Below are 12,580 nucleotides of genomic sequence, written 5' to 3' on the forward strand. Positions count from 1 at the left end.
TGGCCACCCGAGTTATCGAAGAACCACGTTGGGGGCTGGGCCTAGGCTGGCTCAGAAGCTCGGGCTCTTTGAGCATGGTTCCCATCCCCCAGCTCGACATGCCGCATCAATGGCACACCATCCAGACGGACCCTCTGCTGGCAATCGTTGGAGTTTCTCCCTCCTCGAATCGCCGCTCGTTTGGAGGAGAAAATTGCAGCCAGTCATGGCGAAAGAAGCAGGTCATGACACCAGTTTTGCGTATCCGCCCTTCTGGATTGCTCAAGGTTCCCACCCTATTCTTTTTTTTTTTTCCGGTCTGTTTTTTGCTAGGACGCATGACTTGATTTGTTTTTCCTTTTGCGCAATGGAGCAGTTCGCGGTCAAGACTTTAATTCCTCTTTGTGATTTTTTTATTTTCTTCCCTTACCTCTTGGCTTTCCGTCTTGTCCTTCCATGCCGTCCTTCGTGACTCGTAAGAGGCCTCTTGGTGGCCACGGGGGCTGTGGATTTGAGTCAAGAGGAACGTATTAGCAGGCAAAGAAAAGTGCCAGACCATCCATCCGTAGAATGGTACGACGAGTGAATGCCACATTCTCCTCACAAGAGCCCGGGATAGGATCGCAACGAGCGCGAAATGGAGGGCAGAGGGGCTGCCATCCTCGACCAGGTTCAACTGCAAGATTGTGGGCTTGACCTACCGAAGGCTCCAACCACGTGGGTGCGATGGACCAGTGTCAGCAGCAAGCCTCTCTGCGTCTTCACCGGTTTCAAATCTTATGCATGTGTGTCTTCTGAGTTTAGCCCGAGTGCGGGTGGTGCATTGCAGCAAGCAGCTCGCTCTGCCAATGACGGCTCTTGAGTGTCGTTCTCGATTTCTCGATCAAGAGGCCTTCCGTCGACAACGTCTGCAAGCTGGAGCTCGCAGCAAGGCATGGCTTGCAGATGCTCTGCACACATGATCCTGCTAATGTATGGAGTGCGTGTACATACACTCAATAATGATTCAGTGGCCAAAAGCGTCGCTTCTCCGTGCCTCTGCTGTTGAGCTTCTCGCCATGACATTGGATCGCGAGCATACAGGGTATTCCCTACAGGGCGGCACACACCTCCAAAGCCCTCGCACAAGTGGATCACCAGAGCATCCCCAGGGCATTTTGCAGAAGGGGGGGGAGGAGGCCTGTCATTCGTCATAAAGCCGCTTCGGACAAGCCTATCGACATCGTCGACCGTCCGTCTCATGACCAAAGTTCATGGCAATCATACCATTTCCGTGACCGCCGCTCCTCGTCTGCCGTCCGAATGTAGATGCTCGCGGCCTCTCGATATCGAGTCCTGGCGTCCTGCACCCTGGGCATACCCGACAGAGTGGGTTGGTCTATTCACCCCTCGTCAGACTTCCTCCCCCCTGCCAGTCCAAGAGGAGGGGGCAAGAAAAGAGGAAAAATGGAAAAAGAAAGAAAGCCTGGAATCAGAGGCGCTGAATGGCCCGAAACCCCATGTCTGCCGTCTTTCTTCAACGCGCAGTAGCACCACGCAAGTGCCACGGGACAAGACGGCGGGAGCCTAGGCTAAGGCACACAAGCATGTCCACAGCTGCCAGAAGCTGAAGGAGGAGAATGACCCTGTCTCGCAGCGGTGAAGATGAAGAAACAGCAGAATGGATTGGATGGGCGGATGGCAGAGCCCGTAAAATAACCAGCCAGGCCACCCGGACTCGCTCGTCAACGCCAGTTTGCTGCAGCATTCCGTGTCCGACTAACCTGGTGGAGGGACAAAGATAGCGGCGGACCGTCCCCCTCACCATTTCATGGTTCTGTGGGAGTCAGTGAGGTGCCAAGTTTGGCCCTATGTACGGTCCTGGCACCAAAGTGCGCAAACTACTTCCAATCAGCGTCGTCTCCGAACCATTCGCAGCAGAATGGATAATTGCTAAAAGTGCTTCCTATTTTAGAGCCCCGACGCCACAGCATGGCTTCCAATGAAGGGTTCGAGCCGTCTCGACTGGGACATGGGGCCTTTAATTCCCGCTCGACAGCCCAGACCAGACCAGACGAGCAGCTTGGATGTCGTAAAAGTAGCATCGTCCCCCGTACGTTCATGTCCAAGCCATTACAGCACGTATGCGCCTATCGAGGCAGAGCACCGTGGCTCTGACAGCAACAACAGAGGGAGGCTCAGTCCCGACCAGGGCAACAAGACGACGGGACTGGACTCACTGCCATTCCATTTCTGAAAGCCCCTGCGAAACATCCACACACCCCCACTCGCTGAAGCTCTCGCTCGCACAACACCCCTCCTGGCCCTTTGTCCCTCTTTCTCGGCCGTTGGAGATTTCTTGTCCACACACCCCCCTTCTGCCCCCCAGACGTCAGGGCAAGGGCCATGTAAATGGCAAGACGTTGTGGGCAAACGGTTGAAGGGTGACTGGGGGTGATACTAGTGCAAGCTGCTATGTGCGGCGTGTCGGACAAGGTACCACTACGGAGTCCCTCGTACTACCTACCCAGCAGCAACTTCGCAGACGAGCGCAGGGGGGGTGTGTGGCCGTCGCCGCTACCTATGCCATGGCCGCTCCGGTACCTTCACGCCTCTTCTTTCTCTCTAGTTCTCGAGGTGGAAACGACACTTGGAGGGCGGGCCACCAGTCTTGTTAATGAGACAGCTCGGCATCGATGCCCGTCATGGGAGTCCCGGAGACGTGGGCAGGTAAAAGCGTCCTTGTTTGACGGCTAGCCATATAAACGTTGGCCTTTCCCCCCGCCTGTCTGCAAGCTGCTGCATTGGGCTTCATTCATGACAGCGAACTAACTTAGAATCATTTCTCCATCATAAATTCATTCCGGCATTGCCTTTACCTATCTGCTATCTGCCTATCTGTCTGTCCAATCTCTTGACATCTTCCACCATTGTGACAGCCAAGCAGCCTCTTCTCTTCCACGATACGACGCAGGATCCTACTCTCTTCACGCCACCCCAGCAGACAATATAGCAGCCATGTGCAACTACATCTACGTACGCCTGCCCACCATCTTCTCTTCTTCAATATTCCCCTCCGATGCTAGGATGGTAATGCAGGGCCGGGGATATGATGAATGCTAACAAAAATGTCCGCACTTACAGAAGGAGCTGAAATGCCAGCACCACTACCACTTGGTAGAGTCTTGGTGCCCCAAGTATATTGCGACTGAGCGACGATGCACTCCCATCATTGTGAGCAAGCAGTACTGGTGAGTCCCGATGTGATATCCTGTGCGTCAAGGCATGGTCTTTGTGCTAACATATGTTTGACCACAGGGGTGACGATATCTGCGGTATGCTTCTTCGTGACTACCACCCAAACTTGATGCTTCTATCATTGCATTGGAATGGACACTAACATGGCCATACAGCTGCTTGCCGCGAACGCCAACAACCCAGCAATCACCCTTGGGCAAAGCTCATCCGCAGGCCGGCAGATCAAACTGCTCCCCAAGCATCGGTTCCCGCTCGATAGATGAACAATCTCAAGCCAAAGCTCAAGATGGTGAGACCAGTTGAGCACAATCGTTACCTTCAGCGCAAAGACCTCACACGATATACGGGAATCATGGACAAGAAGAAAGATAGTGCTTGGATTGTGCCGCTACAAGTGCCTGGGCAGCAACGGCATCATAGTTCACGGGATACTGCCGAAGAGGAGGCGCATTTCTTCTGCCTCTATCCATCGGATCAACGCTTGGGCACAAACACATAATTCAGACACGCACAACGCGGACGCACACACACACCGCAAAAGAAAAGCAACAAAAAAAGGACCACCATGGACATGAGACGGCAGGGGACGGGGAATGGCTGATGCTCTCCCTCAGGTGCCAGCCTGGTTTTCAGCCCATCTGTTCCTGGCCGACTATTGTTCAGTACGCGTTCTCCGCTGGGACTCTCTCTGTTTCCCTTGTCATTTATTGTACTCACGGGATCGATCAACGGGCGTTAAGTTATTCGGATACATCAGTTGCAATCAGACTGAGCAGCATCAGCCTCTTTACAACGCAAAGAGGTGGAGTTATCATTTCACTTGGGCATGGGATAATTGGGAACAAAGCACGCCTGCACACCGTTGGCAGTGCAGAGGCACAGAGGCACCGGAAGATGGTCCGTCTTCAAACGCCACGGTATCACACAGCTCCATGGCCTGTAAGGCAACACAAGGAACCAGATACGGCTGGACCTTGCCGGATCACACACCATGGACGGGATATTCATCATACCGAACCATGGCATCACAAGGCGGTCTGTGGCTCGTCCACGCCTCTGAATACGGCTGCCAAAATGGGATCTGTTTCGGAAGGGGAACAGGTCCTTTACACTGGGATGGGAAATAGAAAAAGGGACTTTTGGAAAATGTAGGATAGAAGGACAACTCGCGCCCTTTGCTGGGCAAACATGTGTAATGGGCGTCTTTTCCTTTTTGTTGGGTTCTGTCCTGTTTGGATAGCTTTGTCCACTGTATGTGGGGATCGCCTCTCCCGAGGAGTCGGGATTGTATGGCTGCGCTTGGCATATTTCGGAGTACTTTAACTTTTGGAGGCACTTTGTTTTGTTTTTTGTTGGATAGGCATTTTGAGCGAGTCCGCCGTTGAGCAGGACGGGATATAGTAACTGGATTGTGTTTTTAGTCTCTTCATCAGTAGCTAGTCATGGCCGTCGTCTTTGGTCTTTGGGTCTGAGGACACGAACAATCGAATTACTGCTACCGTGGATACACACGCCTCTCCCTTTGATTCAAGTGCCTCATCTCTTGGCCATCGGAGCGGTTTCACAGTCCATTCTTGTTTTACCAACCACGGTTTCAACGTACATGTTCGACCCACCTCATCTCAGTCCAGCTCTTCAGGGCCCGTTAGACTCGGCTACAGACTCCAACATACTGGCTACTAGTCCGATGCTCTCTAGCTGTACGACGGTGACGCCATGCTCTTGCTTTGCTTGTCTGACATCTGCGTTGCCCTGTAGTTGGGTAGACTGATTTGCGTAAAGATATGCCTGCCTAACATACGATGAAACAACGTTCTGGTTGTTTTGTGGGCTGCTAAATCGAGCCATTTCCGACCAAAAAAACAGGATATTAGAGGTTTTCCAAGGACCGTCAGCCACTACGTTATCTTTCGGCTGACGCGGGGATAGACGGGAATGTGCATGACGGAAGAGCATTCTCCTCCTCGTTCTTTGTGAAACTCGCGCGTTGTTGGTGAACGGTGCACGGATCCCGATTTATATTGCAGATGATGAATGCTGTGGACAAACCCGGTGTTAGTCTGGTCAAGCAACGGCTATGACTTGGTGTTGTACGGTGGCACAACAGGCAGCGTTCGCTGTTGCGCTGGCACATTTGCGGGCTCATCAGATCAGGTTCTTTTATGCTTCTGATTCCACTCCCCGTGTGTCACGCCTCCTGTTGTCATTGTGGCTATTGTCACTTGAGCTACAGGGTCGGTCGATCTGATGAGGCAAATGTCCCGTAACGGCAGTGAAGTGCTTCAGGCTGCGTTGCATTGCAGCCCTTAAGGATGAACTACATAACAAAAAAGAAAAAAAAAAAAAAGGTCCAACCCCAGATATCGGGCTCCCCCTGATACGACTCTCTGTGCCGCTGTCACATTTACCCATCCCAAATGCGTGTACAACCATGCTCGCCCAGAGTCTGACCTGTCATAATATCTCGCTCGTTTGCTCGTCTCTTCTCCGCGCTTCAATCATATACGCTCCTTTTGGGATTTTCTTCCCCCGCCTTATGTTACTGTACTCATGCAGTGGCACACGCCCCCCTCACTTTCAGCCAGCGTATGCCGCCCAATCAGCGCACCTCGATTTCCATTGCCGATATTCATCATCTGGCCTTCTTCTACGCATTCTCACTTCTTCCCGAAGTTACACCCAGCGGCTCATATGCCGAAACAATTGCGGAGAGAGGAGGGGAGAGAAAGAGGCAGAGCCACAACGACACGGAAATCCAGAGTATTGCAAAGCCGCTTCGTGCCAGCCTCTGATATCCATGCCGCCGATTGATCACCGCGATTTGTGAAACCTCGTGAGCATGAGGCGCAGCTTCATTGGTGAAAGTTACGGCCGTGTGATGGCAACTGGGGTTTCCAAAGCTTCCCTTCTCTCCTCTCCCTGCATTATGAGCGAAGCGCATGATACTACCACCACATCCAATCTTCAACAGCCACAAAGAAGCGGACAATCGTCACGCCGAACATGGGTCTATCGCAGTATATGCCCAAGCCACTATAGCAACTCAATAAGATTAACAGGAACAGCGCTCTCGTCATCAAGAATGACAAGTTGATCGCATCAATTGCTTGCCCCCCTTGTGCCGTGCGGCTAATGATCGAGAGCAAAGACGCGCTTGACTTGGAACAGACAAAGCTACGCCCCGGCCTTTGAACTGTGTCGGCCGAGTTGGGGGGTAAAGCTCCTTGCAGCTTGGCGAGGATGGAAACGCGACGGGAACAAAGAGGGAGAGCAAAAGACGGCATGCTAGCTCTTCTGTGACTAGCATGAGACTGCTAACGGCTGCCAGCATGCATCAAGACTGCTCCAGCGGCCGCATAAGTGTCCGCTTGCTCGAGTCCTGCAGTTGGAGGTGCATGTGAGCAGTTGTTTGCGAGTATCAGCTCTGGGAAAGTGATTTTCCGGGGAGATGGAAACTCGGAAAGGCCCAACAAGAGTGGAAGATGGTCGCATCGCGAAATGCTCGGGCTACCTCGTACTTGTGTTGTATCCTCACCCTGCTGAGAAATTGCGGTGCTTGGTTTCTCGGACCTTACAATACTCGTTGAGCGTAACGGAGCCAAGTCCGCCTGGCCGCTATTCGATAAGGTAGCCAGCTACTAACGCAAAAGGTATGCATATTTGATGACGCCCTCGTCTGTCTAGGGGCCGGGGTGCCACTTGGCCAACGCACGGCATGCATCTTCACCGCATAACCAGGGGAAGCATCTCAGCTCAGACTTGCTCGGGAGCCGCTCCCAGCACGAAGTAGTACACTCGTAATAGTACACCTACGGAGAACCAAATGGTATGAGGGATACACATATGATTACCTCGTGTATACCGAAGTTTACGCCAAACAGCGCAACAACACTTTGGTCTAATCTTGTGCCCTCCGGATCATCGGCATATATGCATCGATATCTACCCTAAAAATTCACGAAAACGCCTCAGAATTGCATGGAGATATCTTGTTCGAGGTTCATTGGACTAGTAATAGCTCCTTCAAACAGGGCGTGCATCCGATCTCAAAAAGTGGCAGATCAGACTCCTCACTGGTTATGCGAAATGAATATGGACCCTCCCTCACCACACATGCCATTGACGAGTAGTATTCAGATTCCAGGCATTGTTCGGCTTTCGGCTGCGTCGGCATTGAACCCTTGGTCCTCAGCTTCAAAGCTCTGCTGAAAAACTAGACTCAGGTCTACGCAGCGACACGATCCTCGTCTTCTCTTACCCTGAAGCAACGTCTTTTGTCAAAAACTTGTTCCTCGTAGAGTGTGGTATTCAAATGTCCTTTTGCAAGTGAGTTTCCTCGATATAACGCCCAGATCATCGTAATCCCGACGGATAAAAGACAAAGCACCCATTTGTCCGTACCTCTGCGTCCGCGTAAGCTGCAGGTGTAATATCAGGCCCCTGTCCCGGTGAACAAAAGTAAGCCAACGGTAAACACATACAACATACAACGTCCAACATAGCAACAAAGCAGTGCACAGCCAATTTGGAAAGACTCACTTTCCCAATCGTTTTCGGAACGCTTCCTGCGAATTAATGCCACATTTGTTCTCTTGGTGCCGTTGGTTGAAAGGAGCTATAGCTTCTTGTTGTTGCTCCGTCTCGCTTTCGACGCGCAACTCGGCGATTGGGTACCGGGAACCCGGAAATTCGACTCCCATTTCGATCCAAGAAAATGACAAATGACGCGTAGATGCGTCGCTGAACACCATGCCTCGCATCCTGCTCTTCAGCTGTAGTACGTTGTTTGAAGCAGCAACTATGATCGTAGTCTTGCACATCACAGACGGAATCATCCATTAGACTTCACAACCACGACAGAATTCCAGCCCTATCAAATGTGGGGATGCATCTTCAATCTTTATTAAGCACTCATCACTTTGCTATTGCTAGGCTTCAGACGAGCAAGGGGGGGTCCTCCACATGTGAAAGTATGGCGGTAGAGGTGTGCCGGCAACTTTCCGTGGCGATGCGAGCCACGATGGCTTCATGAGCTACACACCGTTGCAATGCTCCTGCTGCTGCTACTCCACCACCCGCACGATTGACCTGTATATCCGTTGCCGCCAGGGCCGCCGTCTGGCCTTACAGGCTTGCATGTGTCAGGTGTGTATATCTCCGCCGTCTGCCCTGATTTGATCTCTACATTGGCCCGGATGCTGCGAGTAGTAGCACTGTACGAGACTGCACCTGCACCTGCACATCATCCTTGTATCGCCTGCATCCAGCAGCCGTCTAGACTCTGTGACAACACGCACGGCCAACTCCCGAGCAAAGCACTTCGGTTCTTTGAAGCAAAAACACCGTCCTCTGTCGGCCATCTACCGAGTATGTACTTCGTACAGTACTCATGCCCTCATGTACAGCTACCTCCTCAACCAGGCCTGCCTTTTTATTCAGCACACGGCCCTTCACCCTCAGTGCCTCTTCCCATCGAATCTGACAGACTGCAATCTCGCCTGATGCCATGGGCTCCGCTCACCCGCATACTGCTGCAAGCATGTGACCGAGGTGTGAAGCGTTCCTGAGGTGGCGACGGCGATGCAAATCCCACCGATACAACAGTCTCCAGACGTGCCGATCGATCAGCCTTTTACCTTCAATCTCCAACCAGGACTCCTGACAGCTTGGTCATGAAGGCACCAAGGGCACTAACATCGAGAGGTGCTGCCACTCGACGGGCTTGACGCGGGCTTGACGGTACGCTAACATCAAAGATGGCGCCACAAAGCCGTTTGCCGCTCATTTCGTAAATCTGACTCGTCACTATTCTGGGTAGAAGAGTCTCGACATTTGAACCCCAGCTCGAGGAGAAGCCGAAAAGGGCAATAAGAGGAAAAGGGTTACATCCATCTCCACAGCCGACCACCTCTCCGCCTTTCGTCCGCTTTGCCCTTCACCCCCCCTTGCAAGACATTCCGATTGGTGAGCTTGCGAGTGTAAAACGGCAGTGCTTCCTTTTCGTTACTTTTCGAGACTCAGGGACCTGGCACCGAGTCTTAGAGCCGATTTGGCGCCTCAAAGGTAGCTGAAGCGTCGTCTTGCTAGCTCGACGGCTTCATCGTCCGGAACAGTAGGCCGCTTGCGCTATCCAGACTCGAAGGATGGCGGAAGCGAGGATGACTTTACGCGGACGGCATTCGAATCACATACAATAGGTTAGAGACGCGCCGTCTTGCTTTCTCGAGACAGAAGCAGCCTTCTCACCGGCACCACCCTTGGAATCCCGTGAGCAGACGCTCATGCAGGTCGCTGCGAGGACCCCTGGCTCACCGTGTGCCCATCCGGCCAAGGCTCAATCCGGTCGACTCACCTTACATACGCATACATCCACCTTGAAACCTGCTTTTGCCTTTCCTGTCGTCCACTCTTCTGCCCCTGATTTGCCTTACCGGGAGTACGTAACGTGTTGTAGGCTCCGTTTCTCGTTCCACTCTCTGGACCGTATTATCCGTGAGCCGGCAATTGCAGTATGAGTGCTCCACGCATGCTCGATGCTACTCCATACGGTGCTCCGCCGATGTAATCAAGCATAACTTGGCTTTTCTGCCAATGGGAATGGAGGACAGGCATTCCTCAATGATACGTGCTGTTGTATTGGCACATATTGTATGGGGCCCTGGCCTTTGGCAATCACCGTTTACGTTGCCTCTGCTGTCTGGGTAGCATCTCGATCCAGCACTGCCTGGTTTACGACACTTCGTAGTGCTAGAAAGAATGGAGGCCGGAGCGCAGACATCGTTACTCTGTCAATCTGTGTCATCAACATGCAAATGCATGTATCCACAATTCCAGGGGTTGGAATCGAAACGGTGATGCACCTAATCTGCTCTATGATCGGCCAACTCCAATGACTGCTCCAGCGTCGATATTGTAGGCGCGTATCAATCAAGCCACGGGCCTACAATTGGTATGTGTACGAATTATCGAGACATGAATGGCAATTAGATGCTACTCATGCTTTTCTATGTCTACGTCAGTATGCTCCGTATCATCGGTTGGCTTTGCACTCAGGAGTAGGTATACCAGATGGGGAGCATGATGCCCCATCATCATCCATTGTGACAATGTGAATGCACGCGTGGGTCCCTCCTGTTTCGATGGGCGTCTGCACCATCTCAGTCACAACTCACAATGACGATTCATGAGGGAGAGCCATCGGCAGACTTGATGACTGAACCCGATCGGTTGAAACAGCCATGACGACCCTGCAAGCGGGACAGGCAGCAAGTTTCGCAAGAAGAGGAACCAACGGGCTAAAAACAGGTGCAAAGCAGGCCTTCGATATGCACCAATACACGCAGAAGCAGGGGGGGCCAAACGAGCTGCGGCTTAATGTCCGCAATATTCGCATAGCCGTGATATGAACCTATAGCGGCAAGACAGGGACAGGGCAAGTAAGTGCACGGATATGGGCGATGGGATAATATGACCTTGTTGCTATGAAAGCTATGTATCGGTTATGGTTATAAGCAATACGAAGCGGCGAGAGTTATCCCAAGCAGACTTGACGCCAGCATCCTGTTCAGTCGGGCAATCGCCAGCATCTTGCTCTAAAGCCGACGCTGGGCCCGAGAACTTGGTAGATCTGATGCACGAACGGATCCCGGACTATTGGCCGATGATTAGCATACTCGAAAATCAGGTGATTTTCTTGGTTGGACATGGAGCGCTTGGCAGAAAGGTGCGTCTTGCCCTGTCACGCTTGTGAAGAAGAGGAAAAGGCTTCATCAAGGGTGCAGCGGTCGTGTCTTGTGAAGGTGCTACTAGTAGTACTGGTGGAAGTCCTATCTTACCGCTAGCAAGGTTGGAAGCTCTACAGATAGGCAGACGGTTTGAAGCGAGTGTCGCTTTGTTTCTGACGGAGGGACACGCACGCTGCCTGCGTTGAGACTCCACGGCAAAGACATGTCACTACTGCGTCGTAGTAAGTGGCTTTTGGTGTTTGAGATTTGCTGACAAGCCAAGCGAGCGAGCTGGAGGTAGCATCTGCTACAGCTGGACGAGGATGTATGTACACAGGTGCATTAGGATGACGCCGGCGTGTGTTTATTCGCATAGTATTCGTAACCCATGGGTTTAGCTGGGGCTATGTGCTCTGCGGGCGCTGGATCGTAGCCGAAGAGCGTAGAAAACGATGAAGCCAATGGCGGTCCGTTCAGCTCAACCCCAACTTCAGGTAGGTACACAGAATGCTACCAAGACCATCACAATGTCCTGACACCGACTTTCTCATGAAAGATGCTTGGTACACGGACCGAGTTATTCTCCATCTTTCCGTCAATGATACGTTATCCGGTACGCGGCGGACCCGGCCGGCCCGTAAGAGGATATTAGACGCCGTTTCCGCTTGGGTTTCTTGAGCGCGGTCCGATGGGCCTATTAAGGGATGAAATACGACGCACGGTCTTGGACATGGGACAGTCCGCATTATCATGACGATTCAGCTTCCAGGCATGAACAAGAAACACGATGGGGCTGCTGCATGCCACTGTTGAAGCAGAGAGCCTCCGACATAGTCCATCCCTTCATCTATAGAAAACACAAGCAAATCGTCAGCGGCCTGATATGACAGGTGTTAGTGGACGGCGTGGAAACACTATGACTCGCTAGGGGCGGAAGACGCGAATAGTATTGGCAAACGGTCGCCAATGCTGCCAGCTAGGATGGTATTCATTATTAGGTCGTGAGAAGCTTAGTACCTATGGATCGATATGAGCTGCACGACAGGCATCAAGGTTAACGGGCTTGGCCGACTTTGATGAACCAGATGCCTGGCGAGTGTGGACTTTGTGCGCCTAGTGTACGATGAGCGAAATGAACACAACAGAAGCTTGCAGACGATAACTCTGTCGAGATATTGTCAACTTTGACCAGGTCCACGCCAGTTCTTTGCTACACCGCCCCCCGCTGTCCATCAACATGTTGTGAGCAGGGCCATTGCCCGTATCGTGATCATGCAGCAAAGATGTACAATCACCCTGCGATAAACGAAGAGCCTCAAATCTCCACGGATCTGACAAACACAATCTCTCGCTCAGATTGCTCATTTTCCGCCCCGTAGATTTTCGAGCTGACTGCATCGCAGCCCTACAGGCCCCCTCGGCATTCTGCCCTATCTCATCGGAGCTGTCTCCGTGTTCAAACAGCCTCTTGCATTCTTCCTGGCTTGTCGGAGCTGTCTCCGTGTCCAAAACAGCCTGTCAGCGCGCGCCTTTTTGCCGTTCATCGCGCCAACTTCCTTTTAACACGCGGCCCATGTGCGAGGCTTGGCTAGGGGTGCTTCACATGGTGCAGTGTTAGCGTAAGGTAGCTAGTAATAGTA

General features: G+C 52.3%; 1 protein-coding gene across 1 annotated transcript; it reads left to right on the forward strand.

The window, feature by feature from the left end:
- Positions 1 to 2,976: 2,976 nt before the first annotated feature.
- On the forward strand, positions 2,977 to 3,475 carry TRIREDRAFT_109346 (uncharacterized protein; the record flags this gene model as incomplete). Its single annotated transcript, XM_006966954.1, has 4 exons — positions 2,977 to 2,994; positions 3,103 to 3,209; positions 3,277 to 3,293; positions 3,372 to 3,475. The coding sequence occupies 4 exons, from the start codon at positions 2,977 to 2,979 to the stop codon at positions 3,473 to 3,475; spliced, it is 246 nt and encodes an 81-aa protein (XP_006967016.1).
- Positions 3,476 to 12,580: the final 9,105 nt, after the last annotated feature.

The sequence above is a fragment of the Trichoderma reesei genome (assembly GCF_000167675.1).
Source record: "Trichoderma reesei QM6a unplaced genomic scaffold TRIREscaffold_15, whole genome shotgun sequence".
Taxonomy (NCBI): Eukaryota; Fungi; Ascomycota; class Sordariomycetes; order Hypocreales; family Hypocreaceae; genus Trichoderma; species Trichoderma reesei.